This window comes from Caenorhabditis remanei, chromosome II (genome assembly GCF_010183535.1).
Source record: "Caenorhabditis remanei strain PX506 chromosome II, whole genome shotgun sequence".
Classification (NCBI taxonomy): domain Eukaryota; kingdom Metazoa; phylum Nematoda; class Chromadorea; order Rhabditida; family Rhabditidae; genus Caenorhabditis; species Caenorhabditis remanei.
This window is the reverse complement of record NC_071329.1, coordinates 11,951,802-11,973,245: the sequence shown is the minus strand read 5'-3', so window position 1 is coordinate 11,973,245 and position 21,444 is coordinate 11,951,802. Positions and strand designations below refer to the sequence as shown.

General features: G+C 37.3%; 3 protein-coding genes across 3 annotated transcripts; 1 reads left to right on the top strand and 2 right to left on the bottom strand.

The window, feature by feature from the left end:
* Window positions 1-109: 109 nt before the first annotated feature.
* On the bottom strand, window positions 110-1,870 carry GCK72_006264 (uncharacterized protein; the record flags this gene model as incomplete). The annotated part of the gene is made up of 9 exons (XM_003113715.2): window positions 110-225; window positions 274-382; window positions 489-668; window positions 718-829; window positions 874-1,009; window positions 1,054-1,171; window positions 1,224-1,372; window positions 1,703-1,787; window positions 1,841-1,870. 9 exons carry the CDS (start codon window positions 1,868-1,870, stop codon window positions 110-112), a joined length of 1,035 nt encoding a protein of 344 aa, XP_003113763.2.
* A 9,261-nt stretch (window positions 1,871-11,131) lies between these two features.
* On the bottom strand, window positions 11,132-13,287 carry GCK72_006263 (uncharacterized protein; the record flags this gene model as incomplete). Its single annotated transcript, XM_003113878.2, has 4 exons — window positions 11,132-11,703; window positions 11,752-11,831; window positions 12,757-12,849; window positions 13,115-13,287. The coding sequence occupies 4 exons, from the start codon at window positions 13,285-13,287 to the stop codon at window positions 11,132-11,134; spliced, it is 918 nt and encodes a 305-aa protein (XP_003113926.2).
* Window positions 13,288-13,646: 359 nt separating this feature from the next.
* On the top strand, window positions 13,647-14,500 carry GCK72_006262 (uncharacterized protein; the record flags this gene model as incomplete). Its single annotated transcript, XM_003113650.2, has 3 exons — window positions 13,647-13,746; window positions 14,163-14,223; window positions 14,272-14,500. The coding sequence occupies 3 exons, from the start codon at window positions 13,647-13,649 to the stop codon at window positions 14,498-14,500; spliced, it is 390 nt and encodes a 129-aa protein (XP_003113698.2).
* Window positions 14,501-21,444: the final 6,944 nt, after the last annotated feature.

Sequence of the window (21,444 nt, the reverse complement as noted above, 5' to 3'; positions counted from 1 at the left end):
CAGGTGAACAAAAACATTATTTTCATCGAGCATAAAGGAAACTACAGGATAAGCGTTTTTGTGTTTGTTACATTAAAAAAAAACAAGAAACAAAAAACGAGAATATGAATTATGCGGAAGTTGGAACAGGCAATAATATGTCGTCCGACTCTTGTCCTCCAATAGCAGAAACAACAGAACTGGCCGATGATGGGGAAACTATGACTCCTCGGGGTCTCTCCTCCTCTGCAAAGAAAAATATTTTTTTTTTCTCGGAAATTGAGGTCAACTCACCTTCAGAGCTCCATTGCGCTCGAGTCGGTCGAACAGGTGTGGAAAGAAGAAGAGGTTGTGTCTCAGACTCTGTGGTGTTGTTTGAGAATATATCCGTCCAGAACACACTCTGAAAATAAAAATTGTACTAATAAATATTAGATATTAGAAAAGTACTACGGTATCGTAATACCCAAATGTTTTTTTGTTATGTGTTTCTCTCGTTTGTGACTCACTGTATATACAGCGATGAACATTCCGATGATAGCTCCAACAAGAACATCGCTCCAGTGATGTTTATTGTCTGTTATTCTTGAAAAGCTTATTCCGAGTCCAACCATTATCATCACTGTTTGAGTAATGGGAACAACAATTCTATTGTTAATTACCGTGCCAAGTCTAGCTTGAATGTAAAGCTGGAAATGTAAAATATTTTGAATATAATAAAAAGGAATAACGACTTACAGCTGACCAAACAGCACAATAAAGTGAAATAGCCGAATGTCCGGAATAGAAACTTTTTCGAGCTTCTAACACAAGCTCTGGAGGTCCAGTACATGTGTAATCGATTATATATCTGAAATTCCGATTATGTTTCACACTGATTCTCTAATCGCTGACCTGTGTGAGTCACCAGTGACACATGTGTCATTTGCCAACTTGCAAACATCGAGAAAATGTGGTCGAAGCCTCCCGACGACATGTTTTGTTGCGATGTTAAGAGCGACATTCATAACAAATCCAATTTGGGAGTAACCTGAAATCTGGATTTTTGAATTAAATGAGAAATATATCACATACCAAAATAGGTCAGGAGTCTGACAAAAAGAGCATGAAGATGACTGTTTCTCCATCGATATCTTGGATTATTGATGTTCGCTTCGATCTTTTGCATTCGGTAATACTCGACGAACAAAACCTGAGACATTGAAGATTTTAAATATACATTTTCAGGTTAAATCCAGTAATACCGTTACTGCATTCATCACCAGGTTGTAAAGCATTAGTTGAATTGCTGTTATCGAATCTTTCCGATATTCATACCGAATCGAATCGTCATCGCAAAAAAATCCTCGTTGAGAAACACCAAGTAAAGTGGGAACGATAACAGAAATGGCGGCTGTGACGAAAAGAAAAAGTAGAAGAGACATTCCGAATCGGTTAGATGTTTTATGGAAGTTTTCGAAGGAATATATTACCACGTAGTAGCAAAAATCAACAGAATCACGCATTTTTGTAGCCGATTCAAGCTTGAGAGCACGAGTTGTGGTAGCAAGAATAGGAATGCTCGGTTTGTAAAACAAAGGGAAACACGTGAAGGGACGAAAGTTATTTGCTTGTCCCTTTAATTTTACAAGTTACTGTAGCTACTGTAGAGTCTCCATTCGTATTAGAAAAATGAGCTCATAAGTTTAATATGAAAATTATAATACTATTTGATAACACTAACCGAATCCATATAAAAGAATCAAATTGACTCCGACGGCTACTTCATTCACATTGAATACTTTCGGATCCAACGATGGTTCCATCACCTGAAATACATATTCTTTTTTTGATAAATTTCCCATTCTGTTTCAAAGTTTACCCTTGCTCCATATCGACTCACAACGGACATTGCTTTTTGATTCGCAAGCACAAACTCAACAGGGTGTCACTATGGAACAAAACGAAGTGGAAAATATGTTTTTCGCACAAGAAACTACCTTTCTAGTTTCTGGCGTAGCAGGTGATTCTCCAAAAAAGAACGAAAACACAAAAAAGTGTTTATTGCCGAAAAATGAGCATTGATAATAGGAAAAGAACTATCACTAGTGACGAAGACTACACAGGGCAGCACAAGTCAGAGACACGAAGTAGTGGAAACGCAGAGATATAATTAATAGTCGAAACAGGCAGTGGTCCGATCGAGCAAAGTGCAAACGAGAAACAATGTCAGTTGTTTCTCAGAAGAATCAGAGTTTGCAGGATATTTTTGAGCGGAATCGAAAAAGAAAACGATTCAGGGATACTGTACTTTTCATATTTAAAGAGTATGAGTACGATATCAGTTTTATACAGAGTTGTTATAACTGAACCTAAAGTAACCTGTAGTCCTGAACTTGATAACAATATTTTAGATGAATGAAATTTGAGTTTCTTACTGTAGTAGGAACCAGAATATGGACGAACTTAAAAAGGCATTGGAAGAAAAATTACTTTAGTGAAAAAGGACTTGAAGGCCCAAAAATTGAACATTTTTCACAAATTTTATGAATGAAAACTTAGGTCAGACACCCTAGATATGCTCCAGAAAGTTTTTAAAAAAACGAACCTGGAGAAAAGACATTGTTGAAATTTTCCGAATAACGGGTGCCACTCGACTCGATAACTTCCGTGTTACCGACATCTTCGGAATGATATCTTTTGATACGAGACCTTCTTCACTTCCTTTTCGTTTTCAAATATTTCCGCCTTCTGACTTCTTTTTATACTCCTCCAAACCAATCACCAATAAACAAGAGTTTTGTGATTTTGTGATAGTTGACTTTTTCTAGAAACTCTTATCACTTTAAAGTCTCAAATTTCATTTGGTCAGGAACAATCCAGTTGAACGTTCAGAAACAGTTTCACTTGTCAGGGAAAGTATTCGCTGTGTTATGTTATTTTTCAAAATTTTCATTGGTTCTGGAAGTTGAAGAGACGCAGAAAATTGGGGTGGAAAGAGAGCAGAAAGAACTACCAAATAATACAAACTACAACGATTTGTTTTGATTCAAGACAGAAAAAAGATTTTTGTGAGTTGAAGAGTCCAAAAATGTTCTAAAAATACTGATACAAACAGTATGGTCTACCGTATTCCTATTGTCTGTTCTTCCGTGGAAAATTCTTCAAAAGAAAAAAACACAACGTGACCTGAGAGGTTGAGGTCACCACGTACTCAAAGGGCCGCGCTTTTAAAATGACACGTTTCAGTTTAGTTGAGAATTTCCATTAAATAAGCTTCCCTGCTACCATGAGTATGATATACGACTTCTCCCAACGACCAATTAACGTCATCAAGCAGGAACATCTCCAAGAGAATCTGGTCCGCTATTCTAGCCCTATTCCGGAGCCGAACCCAAATTATAATTTGACTCTCAAGCAATACAACGCGCGCCTGTATCCCCCCGATTTGGGGCTTGGGGTATTTTTCGAGGGGCATGAGGGTGTATGATGCCAATTTTGAGCATCATACAAAACACGCATGTTTTTGACAGGAATCGAACCAAGAACCTCTTGATTCGCACCGTCAGCACTAACCACTACTCCAAGTGGACACGTTATAATCTCTTAACCACGGTTATAATAACTTCACGCCTTTTTCATTTTTAAAATTCGTATTTTAACAGCGTGTAATTAAATATAACCCTCCCGAATGATCGAATCAACCAGAGGGTTTGTTGGCAGTAGAAAAATTCGAAGTTCTCAAACTTATTTGTAGTGATAGAAAGGACAATTGAAAACATGACCCCAAACCGCCAGAGCATTTTTGGGAGGGACAGCTAAATTTGTTATTAGAATTCCTGCAAAGAAATGCGCAGGTCGCCCCTGATTATTCCAAAGGCGCAGAGGAAAACGAGGAAAAGAAATATCTACTTAGGAAACCTTTTCCCCGCGGAAAAATTAGTTTGAACGCAGCAGGGCTGTAACCACCGAGGGCTTAGCTGAAGTGAATTCAAAGTTGATTGAGCCTACAGGTGGCGTGAGAGCAAGCTCCAGGGCGTCCCTGTTTTGAGGTAATCGCTACTTCCAGGGTCCTAAGCTTAGGCGCGGAGTCAGAGCAAGCTCAAGGGCGTCCCTGTTTTAAGGTAATCGCTACTTCTAAGGTGCTGAGCCAAGGGGCGGAGTCAGAGCAAGCTCCAGGGCGTCCCTGTTTTGAGGTAATCGCTACTTCTAAGGTGCTGAGCCAAAGGGCGGAGTCAGAGCAAGCTCCAGGGCGTCCCTGTTTTGAGGTAATCGCTACTTCTAAGGTGCTGAGCCAAGGGGCGGAGTCAGAGCAAGCTCCAGGGCGGTGTTTTAAAATGTTTTAGATTAATCACTTATGTAAAACGATAGAATAATGATTGACACTTTCACTTTTTATATAACAAAGATCTGCAATGTTCTCTGTGTTTCTTTCTTCAATTGAGTAGTCGATGTAGTGCTGGGTGACGGAAAAAAAGTTTCTGGAAAAAATTAAAACAAGAATTCCGTTTTTTCCTTCGTTTTGCTTGCTAGTTTTAAATACAACCATTTCTTGTACAATGTGAACAACACCAGCTTGGTCAACCGTGAATTGTCCGTAGGCAAAATTCAATCGTCACGGAAATACAAACGTTTTATGAGAAATGAAGAATGTGGGGGACGTGGACTTTCAAACATACTGTGAAAAAATTCCTGTAAACTAGAGTTCACGTATTTCGGCTTTCACACCCTCATGCCCCTTTTCGACTAAATACATGTACACCAATACAACGCGTTGGAGAAAAATCATAAATTGGTGAGGCTGCCGGAGACTACAACTAGGAAAGTGATTCTTAGTTTGATGAAAGATCGACCAGATTTGTGGAAAAGAAAACATCAACGGATCGAGACAGATAAATGGAAAGAATTGGGATTAGATGTTTTCCAAAGGACGGGAGTTTTCGTAAACGGTAAGTAGTTGTTTTTCATTTGCAATAAAAATTTTATACATTTCAGTTGAATCTCTTGTTCATACATTTCGAAAAGCTAGAGAAAGTCTCAGTCGGAAAATGAAGAAATGTAGAACGGAAGGTCGGAGTGTACTGGAAACAGAAGTTCAACTATCTCAATGGGAATTGTTCAGTTCTTTTCAGTATTACTATGAATTCAAATTGAATAATCGACACTTTGATGATGAAGATGACGATGATATTGAATTCCTTGGACATCACAACCCCAGTGAAATTATTGAGCAACGGTAATGCTGAGAGTAGACTTTAAATTAAATGATTAGTTATTTTCAGAGATTCTTCCCCGAACGCAGACAATGCTATAGCATACTCTGAAAGAGCAAACAGCTTCGATTATCTGGCTGCGATGGATTATGATGCAACTGAGCCCGTGAGTTCTTCTTGTGAAAACGTATGGATTTGTATTTTCAGATATCTAAGAAACCGAAGTTGGAATTAACAACAGACAAAGATGTAGAGCACATTGGATACCAGATAAAGAGAACATTCTCTCAATATCCTGAGAAAGAAACTCTCATTAGAAAAGCAATGTTTGCCACGATCCTCGAATTCGACGATTCAAACTTCCAAGATTTGGGTGAGCTGTTCACAAGTTTGGCAGCCAAATTCACAACTGGTGATCGTAAATACAAATCATAAAATTTTTTTCGTTGTTCTCTCTTCTTTTTGGTTTCACTTGATATCAACAGATCCTACAACTCATTGTTCGATCCCTTTTGTTTAAAAAAAAAATAAATATATTCCGATATTTAAACAATAGATCCAGCAATCATCAGATTTCAGGCAAATAACTGCTCACGCCTACACTACTTGTCCTTGAACTTCTCGAAACCTCCTAAAGATCATCAAATCTTTGCAAGTGCAAACCTTCTGAACAAAACAAAAATTGAAAAGTTAAAAGAATACGAGAAGATAAATGAGAGATAATTTGATCATTGAACAACTCATAGCTCTCCCAGCTAATGCGGTTCACACATTTTTCCTCATTTTGTTTCCGACATATGTTCTTCTTGATTCTTGACCTATTCATGGGATTTTGAAAGAATTTATGACTAGGATGCTCTGAAAAACTGCCAGTTTCAAGATTTGGAAACAATTCGTTATAACTTCCGTTTCCTAGAAGATAATTCTTGAATTGATCGGATCTAGTTTCGAGTTTCCTCTGCAACACAATCCACTAATGATATAGAATTGGATACTTCTAGAGAAACTTCAATTCATTTGTTTCAAAAACTCTTTGATTCCTCATACTTTTCATAAAAACAACGGATAATTCACACCTGTTGAATGGAAATGTCATTTGATCCATCACTAATCAATTGTTAATTTCAATATCTTTTTGGACTCAACAATCTCTTTTCATTTTGTGGATACGCCTTGTCTCACTTTTCTATCAATCTGTCTCTTTCCTCCCCCGTCCTTCTGTGTGAGTATGTGTAATCTGTGAGTGTGTTTCGTGTGCACTTCGCCGCCACGACGACACATTCCCTCTTCCATCCTCTTTGGTTTTTTTTCGGAATCTTTGTCACAAATTGGTTGGTGACAGGAGCCACCGATTGAGATATTTGGAAGAGAGAGAGAGAGAAAGACGAGAGGTCACCTGATATGAAATTTGCTCTTTTTGTATTATCTTTGATCTAACCCAATAAATGTTGCGATCCGCACGAACCGGAAGTTTTGGAAAAAAAAACGAAAATTCAAATAATTTATCAACTCAAAAATGTAATGAAAATGTAGTAGGAAATAAACATAATTTGTTTCCAGCTCAAAAATCTACCGTACTCTTGTTACAGTAGTTTCCAATTGAAATGTGCTATTCAACTGTTTCAACGTTCAGTTGTTTTTAATTAAAACTAATTTAAAAAATGTTATAATTTTGAGTTTCCTCGGTCAGAGATCTTTCGGAAAAAAATTCAAAACTTGGAATTTTTAATAGATTTCAGCGAACTCAAATTTTTCAGTATTGAGAAAGTTGCAAGTAATTGAAAATCACAGTTTCGAGAAACTCATTTGGGTCAGATTCGATTTTAAACTTCATGAAATTTCGCATGGAAACCACTACATACACCTCGATCTATCATATTCCGATATGACAATAGATAATAGGTGGCAAGTTCTCAAAACAAAGTGATAAAAAGTGCTAGTTGCATTCTTGTCGTTTTTTCCCAATTCTTTCGGCCACACACTGCAGCAGAAATTGGCTCCTCTGCCTCTCATCAACTTCTTCTTCTCAATCGCATCTCTTCTGATTTATGTCATGACTCACAACTTTCTGCGTCTCTTATCTTTTAACACTTGGTCCCATCTGATATGATTCGTCGTCCTCCTGGACCGATTGGTACTTTTTTGCAGTGAAAACGAAACAACGAGCGACGGGCTTCCCGAGCGGCTGACCTCGATCAAGATGGTTCGCATGGCTGAGCGGTTAGCCGAGAACTTTATTCCAGAAGCGAGGAATGAATCCGAACCGGCCTACAGTAGATACAGGTACAACTTTATGATATTTCAAAATTTTTAACTCAATTGTTCTTGATTCTAGATCGCGGGGTGCATTGAACCGATCCAGACTGAATTCCAGAGCATCACTCGGATCATTAACGGGAAGACGAATCACGTTAGGTAAGTTCTGCTGGGTTGAAAACATTCTTCCATTTAGTTTTAAAAATTCTTAATTTTCAGTGGAAACTGACAGTGGATTAATAGAAGTTGAAAGTGACAAACAGTTTCTGGATGCGTTCAAAGATGCCAACATGGATGCAGTACATCATCTCAATGCTGCAAATCCAGTCACCAGGTTCATCTATTTTATCAAGCTTTCGTTATAAAATTATTATTTTCAGAGGCCTGTGGTGTCTAATCATAATTGCATTCGTAATTTTGGTACTAGTCCAATGTTATTCTCAAATTAAATTGTATATAAGTGAACCAGTTGCCACGAATATCGAAGCAGAATATCCCAGTAAAATACCATTTCCAACCGTCGCCATTTGCAATAATAATCAGTTCAGGTAATGACTTCAATCGGTTTTAAAATTTATAAAACTGAAAGCTTCAGATTAACATATTTGACTGGTGGTCGAATAATGAACAGAAGGTCAAAATCAATCAGCGGGTCTCTACTTTCAACGGGTCATGATATTGAATCGGTTTTTGATACTGTAAGTCTATTGACATTGTTTTAAATCTAGATATAACTCTTCAGGTTCTGAGAAAATCTTGGGATATGGATGCAGTCAAGTTCTTGAGAAGTGCAGCACATTGGAAGTCAAGGATGATATTGGGGTTTGTCGACTTTCTTTTTTTTTTGAGAAAATTGAAATATTCAAAACTGAAAACTTTTAGATGTACCTGGCCAAACGGAACATCTTGCAAACTATCAGATTTTAAAGCAGTTTGGACGACAACTGGACTCTGTTGGGCCATAAATACAGATCCACATAACCCATTCGAAGTGACTGGTTCTGGAGAAGGACATGGGCTCCGCCTTCTTCTGAATGTTGAAAGTTACGAGAGAGTGGATGCATGCACAAAACATTTCAGAACTAAAAGTCTTCCTGGACTCAAGATTTTGATTTATAATCAGACGGATATCCCAGATAGTAGTCTGAATGGAGTCAATGTTCCGTCTGGTTATTCTATGGATATTCCATTCAAAATGCAACATGTAAGAGGGGAAATCAAAAGGAATTCAGCTATATTTATTAGTTTTCAGAGATCGAAACTTCCCGGTGTTCACTGTGTCGAAGAGAGCGATGAACAGATTGAAGCGAGTACAGATTTCAATAATCCAGAGAATATTCGAACATGTACATTGAGAAAGTACATGACAGAAGTGGAGAATTCATGTCATTGCACTTTGAGAAGAGCGTATACCAGTAATTCAACAGGTAATATTGTAAACCAGAAGAAATTGAAATTATACTAGGAAATTAAATTTCAGATTTGAAAATGGGTGCTTGCAACGTGGATCAATACTTCGGATGTGCTCAAAAAGCAATGAAAAGAGTAAGAGAAGAAGGAACAGCGAGTGCGTGTCTTCCGCCATGTAAATCAATTGACTACACTGCTTGGCAGGTCTGATCATAGTTTATTTTTCAAACTTATAACTACGTTTGCCCATTTTCAGGACATGAATCGTCTTCCTCAAAATTTGATGCCAGCTCTGATCGAAGAGCAAGAAGAAGACGACGAAGATGACGTGGAACAAGAAGAACTGGATGAGAATGTTGCATTTTCAACAGTATCTGGTGGAGAGACATTCTCTTGTGAAGATAGTGCTTATCTGGATGAAAAGCAAGTAATGAGAATCAAAAGGGATGCTCATAGAGCTTATGAAATGCAAGCGAGACATCAGGAAGATATATTTTTAAGATCGAGAAGATTGATTACGAGGCTTCGTAATGCTATAATCTCGTGAGTAATCTACTTCGTTTTTCGAAATTAAATGAAATATTTCAGAATTGAGCGTCAGAAGTGGGGATGGCATTCTGACACATTCAGTGGTGTCGCTGATCGATTATCCAACTTGACATGCTTCTCGAATTTCAGTGAAAGACATCGTGAAGTCATCAGCATTCTGGAGTCTAGACCTATAACCAGTGAAGAGAAAAAAGCGAATCAAATGTTCTTCGTGCGTTTTCTTTTATTCCAAACTCTCCCTTTGCATCTGAATTCTTTCAGCTCCTGGATGAAAACGGCTTCGAGAGAAACTCAACAAGATATATGTCAATTGGAGATTTGAAATCAAGATATGGCGACAAAGTTGATGACGTGGCAGAAGAGATTGCTATCATTTTGAGAATTGTAAATCAGAAACAGTCATCGACAGTAAATTTATTGTGTTTCAGATGGAGAAGCTGTGGCACGTATTCATGCCGGATTCATATCTCAGATCAATAAATGGAGATTTCTCAAGAATGGACAGAATTATTGAATTGATGAATCAGTACGAGTTGAACAAATTACAACGTAGAGCATGGGCTGAGAAAATGCAATCGAGACAAATGAAACACTTTTTCGAAGATGACTTTTATGAGGTGAGGGAACTAAAGACTTCTGGAATGAAAAATAAGTAGTTTTCAGTCATATTATCAACCTTTAATCAAAGATCTTGATACAACACTTGTCAAACAAATCGATGAAGTTCAAGCTGATTGGCCGAAAGTTGAGTATTATTTGCAACGTGGAAGTGCTGGGAAGACTGGAGCAATCATGTTTTTCGGCGATGGAAAGAAAGAAAATCGTCAGAAATTTGAAAAGTTGATAATTGAAATGCATGATTGTGCATCTGGAAAGTTGAGAAAAGAAGCTGGAAAAATGTTGCATAGTTTCAAGAAAAGTTATCGAGAACTTCAAGCAGCTTATGGTAAACTTTTCAAAGAAGAACTTCCGGATTATTTGGAAAATTTCCAATTTGGAAATAAGTTTGTTGGAGATAATTTCGCGATGGTGAATATATTTTTGCATCGAATGAATCTTGAAGTTTGGAGTCAAGATAGAACTTATGGTTTCTGGAGTCTTGCTTGTGATATTGGTGGAGCACTTGGACTGTTTTTAGGAGCATCGTTGCTCACAATTATTGAAATTGTGTATCTCTGTATTCAATACGGATTATGTGGAAAACGAGCAAGAAATATGAAATGTATTCCAATGTGAGTTCTTTTACAGTTCATTCGACCTTACAATTCCGTATTCAGGGATGCCTTGACGCGCCAAGTGAAGAAAGTGGCTACTTGCAGCTGTTGTAAGAAAGAAGTAGAAAAACAGAGGGAACCGATTTACAAGAAAAAGAGCCAAAGTTATCAAAGAAGGTTCGATTGAAAGTTCCGTAGTTTTCAACGCATTCATGTTTAAAGGTACACCGCTGAGGAAGAAGAACAAGCTGAAAGGTTCCGATCGCGAACATCCAGTGAAGACTCAAAAATGAGGAAAAACATCTGGGCGCAAATGAATGATCCTTCTGCAAATTCGACATTGACTCCTTCTGAAATAAAACACTTTCTCGACCAAGTGCAGAGGCACTCGCAGCCTCCAAGTTATCACGATGATCAACATCCACATCCAGGCGGGTTTCGTTTTATTATTTTATTAAAAAAGAGAAAGGTTCAACAGAAAGAACAACAATATAGAACAAAAGTGGAAACAAGAGTGAAACTGGTGAATGTTTAGGTAAGAGACTTGTCTAGAAGATTACTTTTAACTTGGTTACTGTTGTAGACGGTTTGTGGATAGTACGGGTTCGTTGGGTCGAGCTCTTGTGGTGCCAAAACTGACGAAAATGTGACAGGAGTGTTGGTCGGCTTCAGGAAAACTGTCGTCGCGAGGGTAAAGCGAGGGTTTTTGAACTGGAGTACTTTGTATAGGATGAGCATGTAGACCAATCGGACGATAGTGATGAAGACGAATAGAACATAAAACATGACTTCTCTGATTTGAAAAATCGCCACAGATGGTAGCTTCGTGGCCATAACCAATCCGAGAATGAACAGCTCGATAGCTACGGTGAGAACAAGTGGAACGACGTTGCGATAGCGAACGGTCGCCAGTTGCATCCACATTGCGAACGCGTAGAGTACAGCAACGCAGTTTGGTGCGCATTGCTCTATCTGTGACGTGGTCAGCAACTTTGATTCGATGAAAATCATCAAGGCGATAATCAGAGCAGTAGTGGCGAAGACATTGAGGCAGAAATGTCCGATTCTGTTGAGACTTTTCGCGACTTCCGGCATCGTCGCATCTGAAAAGAAAAGAGTTCGTGCAAAATAAAATGCGAAGATTCACTCACGTTGGAATGATCCGGTACCTTTACGAAGAACCTTGTAGGACAATAAGAACGGGTTCATGCTGGCGACTTCTGTTCTCGTACTGAAATAATGCGATGAATTCAGAATATTAAGAATATTAAAAATCGGGAAAACGGATAAAACAGTGAAACCTTTTCGAGATGTATTAGCCAATATTCAATTAATTGGTTAAAAACTCGGAAAAATATTTTTCTAGCAACCGCGACGCGAGCCGCGTCGCGAGCAATTCCGCAAACACGGTGCACACATTTGCAAGTACAGTAACTCTTAATAATTTATTCGGAGGATGAGGGGGCAATCATTTTCTCAATTCACGAATTAAGTAAATCGTTGTCGAAATGATGAAAGTGTAGCTCTCGAATATAACGTTCTCTAATATGTTTTCTCATGAGCCGTTCACTTTTATATACATGATTATGCTTCTCGGTAGCGAAAACTTGAAGAACGGCGAGAAAAAGAGGAAATAACGTAAAAACAAGTGGACATGGCTTAAAAAATGAGAAGTTAACAAAAATCCCTTCATAATTTGTCCAATCCACAGAATCTAATATGATATCTAATGTCATGCTTCCGATAATGTCAGCTGGTCCAAGAAAACGAGAGCTATTTTGACAGTAACCATTATTACAGCGAATGACAAAATTCAAAATTATCTGCATCAGAGGGTAGGTGTAGAATCGATCAACAGTGAGAAGAAAGAAAGAGTATGCAAGTGCAGTAAGTTCAAGAATTACATTGACCAATGTTGAATAAGTGAGGTGCATATTACACGTCCTGAGAAATTTGATTTCATCTGTAACTAGTAATTTTTAGTACTCGACAAGTATCAATGAGAATAAATTACGTTCGTATATAGAACGGTCCTCTAGTATTGTGGTCATTGATGGCGTAAGGAGTCCGAATGATTCTTTTTCTTTTTGACGCTCCGAATTTCGTTCTTTTCTGAAAACGAATTTTCTGAAAATATATAGAGAATGATAACTCACTGAACATAGGCTGCATTCTCAAGAACAACAGCAAAAACAAAAACTCCTGGATAAAAGAACACGGCGAAAAGCAAGAGTGGAATGTAAGCCATTCTGAAATAGAAATTCTTCACTTGTTTAGTAAATTATCTTCATTTCCGGAAGACTACAATACTCATCATAACCTATATCTCGTTTTGAAAAGAGCTGTAGAGTCTTTTTTATATTTTCTCACGGTGCAACCAAAAAAATTGGTGATATGAACAACTTTCTCAATTTACATTTTCTATGAATAGAATCGCTCAGAATATCAAGTGACACGATGAGTCAACCTCAAAACTTTAGGAGTACTGTAGTTCACATAAATGTTGAATCATACCTAATCATTGAATCTCTGTGATTATCTTCATCCTCTCCATCAGGCAGTAGTTTCAGAATGCTCTCATCATATTCGTCATCTGAATCTTCCTCATTTTCTCTAGAACTGTCTTCGACAAAGAATCCTCCTACTCCTCTTCGATCATGACGCCTTGATCTATTCCATCTAACCATATCACCTTCAATTGAATTAATTAAGACGTGGCAAACGGTAGAGATAAAACTGGAAAGAAGAACATCGAGTAACAAAAAAGGAGAAAAAAACGCGCCGATAGAATAGAGAAATCATCGCTTCTCGAAGCAAGAACAAATACATAAAAGGCCGAGAGACGGGTAGAAAGGAGCCGAAAAGACAGGAGGTCCTCCAATGCTTTTTCTCTTTCTTACACCATACATATGTCCCAGTAAATTCATTCATTCAACTACAGAATAGGGCTGAAAGAGAGACGCAGAATGACAGTGCATGTGTGAAAGTGGGTTATATAGAATAAATGAGACTATCAGTTGAGAGGAACAATGAATGACACCAGGATATGAGAAGAAATGAGAAAGAGCAATTGGGCGGAGATTGGAAAAAAGGGATGAAGGAAAATGGATGGTGTAGAAAAAGGGAAGAATCCCATAAAATGAGTGGTAGGTCGTAGAAAAAAGGAAGGACAGCTCGGAGGATATTGGCAAGATTTCGGTTGTGACACGAAGATGATTACACGAAGTGGCACTGAAGTACTTGCTCATTTCTTTTTTTGGGAAGAATCTAGAGGAGCCGATGAGAAGAGTACAAAATGTGAAATGTTAGATTTGCTGATGTGTCATTGACACGTTGAATGGTACTCTTCTCATAGTTTATCATTCTGTGGGAAAGTAACATGTAGGTGAAAAAAAGTATATATACTTTTCATAGACATTACAAAGGCATATGGTTTGAAATGAAAACTTCTCGGAATTTCTGGTTTTGTGACACGTTAGAAAATGTTTGAGAATGAAATGGAAACATTCGAGGAACATGATTTATTTAGCTGCAATTTAAAAATAAACAGTTTAATTTTCAGAAGATCAATATTACTACCACGATTCGAGGTATTTGGAAGCCTCTTCTCCTACAAATAGACAGTGAGTTATTCTAATTTCTTATTTTTCTGTTATTTCTTCTTCTTCTAGTGACGACAATCGAGAGAGCTCCACATCCGGTTACCATTCCAGCCCCCGTCCGCCACGAACAGTTCCTCGTGACGAATCTCCAATTCCGGATACTGAACCAATATCTGTATCCGAATTCTCAGATGCACACGGAGTTCCTCTTTTCCGAACTCCTCCACCGAAACGACGAGCTCAAAAAGAGCAGAAAACGAATGATGACGATGATGATGATAAACAGTCTTACGTGTAGATTTTCAGTGTCTTTCTCTTTTTTTCCCGTTTTTACTTTCAGTTGAATATAAATTCTTTAATTTCTCAAAGTGACACTTCTTCTGACATTCTCATGACGTGGCTTCTTCAGAAGGCAGAATAAACAAAAGGACGAATTCTTCCAAAATTAAACCAGGAATGAATAGATTTCAGACGAGTTGTGCACTCGTGACTTGAAAAAAGTGGGCGGGAAATTGATGAATTTTGGTTGGAGACCAAAAAAGAAGTTCTGAAAGAAAGAAAACGAAAGATTGCAGTCGTTGAAACCTTTTTCTGTGTTAATTCTCACGCTTTGTGCTCTCCAACCAATTCATTTTTTATCAGTTGAATAGAAGACTAACTAACTGAAATAGATTGGGATGAAGCTGTTTATAACCCGAATCCGAGAGAAAATAGTTCAATCCGAAAAAGCGAGGACCCCGATCATTAATTCATAACTACTCACATGTCTCTTCTGGTTACATACTTCATACCCAATCTCAACTTCTTTTTTTCTCGCTTTTTTTTCATTTTGATTGAATGTTTGTTTGTTTGAGAAAGAGAAAAACGAGTGACAGGTGAATAAGAAGTTACTTCTTTCTTCTGTTCTTTATTCACACTACACAGAAGTTGAAGCCAAAAGGAATCGCTCTTTTTGTATCTTTTAGCAAGCAGTTATTCTCGGATAACTCCGTTCTGACTTGTCCAATTTCTGTGAACTCTCCTCGTGCTACCTCAAAGATTTTTGACATCGAGTTTTGCTTCTTCTCTGAAAACCACAGAAATATCATTTAACTATAAAAATGAGATGTAAAAATGTTTTTTCCATTGAACCGAGATTTCCCAATTTTTTTGTGTTTTCTAATCGGAAAGCCGCCTCCAAAAAACAAACACTTCAAAACAAAAGAAAAAGAAGAACATAATAGAAAACGTATTCTACATCAAAGTGTCAGTGTTTTGACATGATTTGTTTAGCTTCCGAAAGTTTTTCGTTCAGTTTTGTGTTTCATCTGAAGGGAAAATTATAATGATTTTCGGTGAGAAAATGCTTCAGACTAGTACTGGAAAATCACAAAATTCTGTTGAAAAAAAAACGATTTTTTCAAATTTTTTTTCTTTTCAGTAGTACTGTAGTTTATCTTCACAATTGACATGACGAAAATGATGGAATTTCTCTTAAAGGAGTGCGGGATTCTAAATTAATAGAAGATTTTGAGGTTTTTTTAAAAATATATCTACATCTATTTTACATTTTCTAGTGGAGTCTAGTTTGAACTTTATTTGACTTATGTCAACTTTATTTATTGTCGGATCTAAAAAATTTTTTTGTTGAGATTTAATGTTTCGATTTGAATCTTGACGTGTTCCTGTCAGCTGACGTCTTCTTTTTTCAAAGAATACATATTTCAAAAATTCTTTTTGAAAAACTAGATCTGACACTTAGATTTCTTATGTTTTTCCGGAATTCAATTAATCTGAATTTTCTCTTCCGCAGTTCCTTTTCCCGTCCTTTTTCTACTTTTCTTCTATTTTCTTCTCCTAATTATCATTCTACTCTCGTCTTCAGATAATGCAAATCGTTGCTCTCTTTCCGCACTTTTACTCGCCTTTTCGAACTTCTCTCTCCTATTCATTTGTCTCTTTTTTCGCCCTCCGCCACACATCGTTCTTAATTAAAACATGAAGCGACGAAGCAGAAAATTATGAATTGAGACCAGTAGATGAGCATGGAAAAAGAAAGAAAAAAGAAAAAGGAAGAGGGGAATTCGTCATTACCAGCGAGAAGAGACCTGGACATCTGCAGTGTGGAAGATAATAATCTTCACTTTGAAAATGAGTTCTTTCGGAGACTTTTTGAACTTGAAAATGTCGATAATTAAGAGTTGAGAAGGTCCCTTCTCCTAGTTTGAAAGGCATCTGAATCCTCACGAATCTGAAAATCTTCATTTCTTTTCCAGTCTTACAAATAGAAAATGAAAATTAAAACCTTTTTTTCTGCAATTTCTATTCATTCAAACGATGATCTTCGTTTTTATCGCCCCGCCGTCTGGCTCCAATCTTTATTCTCAATCCAATCAAATGTTTGTCAAATTGAACCAAATAAATCAAGTTACCTTTCGTTTTTTTTTTCTTTTTGACATTCACATAAATGATTTCTTCGGGAACCTTTTCCTTCATAACAACGCCTTCTGAATTCACGAAATCTATCTCAGAAGATACTGAAAACGACAATGATCTATTCCTTTTCAAACATTTCTGCACAGAAAAAGGTATGATTCATCATTTATTCATTTATGTTCATCGCTTCTTGATTCTTCCCAAAAAGTGGGTGGAAAAGGGAAATGTCATTTCGCTTTCCCATTTCAACACTGCCGATTTTCCATCTGGATTTCAAAATTTCTAGATTTCACCTGTCGAAAAACTGATTCCTCAAATTGTGTTTTTGTTTCAGTTTTGCTTTTTCTTCGAACGGTTATTTGATTTTTCGAATTCTCGATAAATCATCTAGTTGTTTTTTTCAGTTTTCAACCCCGTCTTTTTCAAATTCAGAAGTCCTCACTGCGACATAAAATGTTTTATGAAACCGTCTTTAATTATCTGAAACTTTTAACATTTAGAAGAGATAAAAATAGAACAAAAAGTGAGCTCATAAACCTTTATTTCGGTGGTTTTGTCCTGTTCAAAATGTCATTCCCTAGACAAGCTACTTCAATTTTCATAGAATGTTTTATGTTTGTCCTTTTCATTTTCATTTCTTACTACTTTTATTTCTTTTTTCAGATAACGTCTTATGAATGAGAGCTACAGTATCGCTTTTGTAAGTTCAGATGCAAAACAAAACTTCATATCCTGTATGTTTTGTTTTCAGGAATTGTTGCGATGTTCCACCGTCTCATCACCCTTCAATGAATGGACAAATGCTTTTCGAAACGTGTCATTTCCTTCCTCTTCCGCCTGCTCCGACGGTATTTTTTGGTTTTTTTTCCTTTAAAAAACACCTTTCATGTTTTTGTAAGAGTATCAAAAATCAGATTGTTCCTAGTTTGCAGCTTTAAAAACATGACTTCTCGGCTACTTCCCGCAACAGTTACGCAGCATTCACAGCTTTTGCAACAGTTACGCGACAAGATTGCAACAGTTCCACAGCAATTAGGAAAAATCTGAACATATGCAACAGTTACACAGCTTTCACGCCACTGCGACTGATGGTTCCCTTGGTTTTGGGGCATGCACCAGTTGTGCAACAATCTCACAACAGTCGTGCAGCAACTGTATATTCGCTCCAATACAAATTGGAGTTTGGCTGCATTTTTCCATTTTTTCCAATGATTATTTATTGTCTATTTGACAAGTTTTATCATTTTTCCGACTCATTTTTACTCTATTTTTAAAAAATATTATTTTTCAGAAGAAGAATGTGTCTGGATGGCAGAAACGAGTCAGAGAGAGCAGCTGATCGACATAATTCGCCTATTCGATAAAAAACTTGGACTTTTGAAGCGTTTTCAGCAAGAGATTATCTAAAAATGTGAGTTGTTTCCCAACCGAATTTCATTGAAATATTCTTTTTCAGTTCTAGAGTCGATGAGCTTGGGGCACCGGACGTCTACAGATATAAGAGACTTGGAAACTTCATCGACTGTCGGTCAACATGGAATTTCAATGACGTTTCTAAGTTTTTTGTTTTTGCTTTTATTTTTTTTAAATTTTATATTCTTAAAATAAATATTATGAGTTATTTCTGTTATTCTGTTCACAAATTAACTATACTGATTAGAAACGAGAAGTAATGAGCGCATGCAGCACGCCGGCAGCACTGATGCAACAACTGTGCAGCATTCATGCAACACTTGTGTGCCTCTGACGCAGCAGGAGTAAACTCTACGAATAACTGCTGCGTTAGTGCTGCGCAACTGTAGCGGAAAGTAGCCGAGTTAGTTCATAATCATAAAAAGGTATATACTAATAGTAAGTTCACGTATCTTCTGTGCTGTGGGATTTTGAGTTGGTTCAATTATCATTTAAGTTTTGATGACAACAACCTATTTACTGAGATCTTCAATCACTAAACTACATGAGGCAGATTTAAAATAAGACTTGATATCTAAAGAACTGCATTTTAATGATTATCTAACTGTTTCAGATTATAGCTAGAATAATAAACCAACATATTCCAACGAGTTTCGTATAGCAATTATTAGTTTATTTTGACATGAAAAAGATTCAATATGCCTCAAATTATTCTCAATCAAGATCTACTAAATTTCAGTACCGTGACGCACTAACGTCGTCATGTTCGGACCTAATCGAAACCGTTCTGGCTCTTCATTCCAACACATTGGTGAGTATTTCACTTTTGTATCCACCTAAAAACCTCTGTCTTGTTATAAATAGGTGTCTGGGTTGTTCTGAAACTGATAAAGACATTTTCGGAAAATTTTAAAGTTGAAACAATTAGTAATTGATAAGAGTTTCAACTCAACAAAAAAATGACGCGTCTCGATTGAAAACTCAAAAACGTTTAGAATTCTCGAAACAACGGTTTCATATTGTTTGAAAAATAATAAAAAAGGCGAGAAGTGATAAAACTGTGCCCCCCAGTTCTCATATTTTCCTTGTCTTCTTCTTCTTCCACATGACACAGTAAACGAAGGGGACACACAGAGAAACAAGGAATCGTAATCGGGAGAAATCGACTGTCTTTTTTCCTTTTCTCTCCCATCTATTCATTCATTTTCTCCTCTTGCTCTCTTTCTGATAATGCCTCGTTGGACGAGTTGTTGGTGTCAAAGACGCAGACAAAAAGACAGAGAATCGGTAAGTAAACGGATCCGATGGGGGATGAGAAGTAACACGAAAAAGTTCCCTGTCCGATGGTAATCGATCCCTCTTCAAGTGGGAGGGATCGTCTTGTTCCGCGCTCTCATATGCTTCCCGATCACTTGTTTTTCTATCCAAAACCCTTTTTTTCTTTTCAAAAAAACTTACGTCATTCTTCTCTTACCTTTTTGAACTCGGTGTGATCTGGATTCCGATGTCTCATCTAAAAGAAGTTTGAACGTGTCAGATATCTGAGTTTTCCCCAAAAAACTAAGAAATCTCAAGTCATTTACATGCAGGGTTGGGAAATTTCGGGCCGGGCTCCTGTAGAAAGAAAAATTTTCCTCGGCCCGACCCGGCCCGGCCCGGCTCCTGTAGAAATTTGAAATTTTTTTTGATTTTTTTTGCAAAAAAGTGGATTTTTCGACTGTGTTTTAGAACATCGGTAAAAGCCTTAGCGTACGAGAAAATTTGAGAATTTCGACTTTTTTAAAATGAAAATTTTGCAGAAATTTGTGAAAAAATGGTGCACATTTTTTGAATCCGGGCCGACCGGGCCGGGCCGGGCCGGAAGAATTTTTTGTCAGCCCGGCCCGGAATTTCCCAACCCTGTTTACATGCAACTGGGATTCACGAAATATCAGAAGGCTTCACAGAACACCCAGGATGAATCTAGATTTCCGTTTTTGTAGTGGACGACGGTTTTCGATAGAAAGGAACAGCTTACGAGAAAAATGTATTTAGATCAGTTTGAAGTAGTTTTCACAAAATAGTTCGAGTTTTGTTCTTCTCTGCCTAGTATCGGATTGGTATCCGAACAAAAAAAATTTGCATTTCTTGACTATCTGAGAAATGTATGTGGGCGGTCAAAGAAATATAAATAAAATAAGGCTAATTGGAAGATGAAAATAGGTATGAACGGTACTATATCCGATGGTTCATTTTGCATTCTCGAAAAAAAATTTCAAGAAAAAAGTTGAATTTATGACTCATTACACTGTTGAGACCGTCTATTGATCGTCATGGTGATTTCTTTAATGTTTTTTTGTTAATCGTGATAGAATATAGTACTTTGGATACTTTCTGATAGGCAAATTTCAAGCATTTCGGAAAACTAGGGTGTGTGATACTGTTTGGATGCTGTTCCAAATCACTTCGTCTCCGAACATCTTCATATCAATCGGCTGTGCTCTCTGTAATTCATCCAACTGATTAGTTCGACCTGTAACTGATCCGTTTGTTCTTGATTCCATCACGTCATACCTTTTCTTTCATTCCGAGAAATCCCAGCAAAATTCATATTCATTTCCTTGTTTTATCACGCGTGTCACCCATTTAAAAAGTGGTAACGATCATTTTTTGTTGGAAGAATAGCGTGTTTCCCTTGGAAACTTTCTCTTTAATTATACAATGCAGGTAGATTTGCACATTTATGACCCCTTTAATGTGAGTATATGAAAAGAGTGTGAGCAGAAAATCACACTATTCGTCGTGGCTTTTTCCACAAAAATCTCTTATCTATTCTGATCTATCGGTGACGGTTGAAATGATGAAGTTCAGGGATTTATTCCTGATTCGCCTCATCGTCCTTCTCTATCAACATTGTCGGAATCAGGGGTCTCAGGTAAGAAGATATGAGATGAATTATCATAGAAAGAAATAGTAGCTTATCATGTGGAGAAGACTCTTGGAGAGGTCGAAGTGACAACCTTTTTTGAATTCACCAAAAATACATATTCTATTCAATTCTTTTTTCGGAGGTCCTTATCTCCATGGCGTCACCAACATTCCAACTTTCCTTCCTTCGATTACCTTCTGAGCCATTAACTCGAAAGAATGGGCAACTTCTCTGAACACTCTGCTCCGTCGTTTTCTTCTTCCAACAACTTCTTCTTCTTCTTCATCCTCCATCTTCTGTTTTTGCTCTTTTGCTTCCTCTTCCAAATCAAAAATGATTGGAACTGATTAGTCCTTCTTCTCCTTCCATTAATCAATTAAGAGACCGGAGAAGAGCGGTTGCACGTAGGCCCACTCCCACCAGAAACTACCCAGAAATAAGTCTTTCGCTCTCTTTTTTATTCTTATTCTGCAAACATGTTATCTCGGAAACAAAGAAGACAAAGC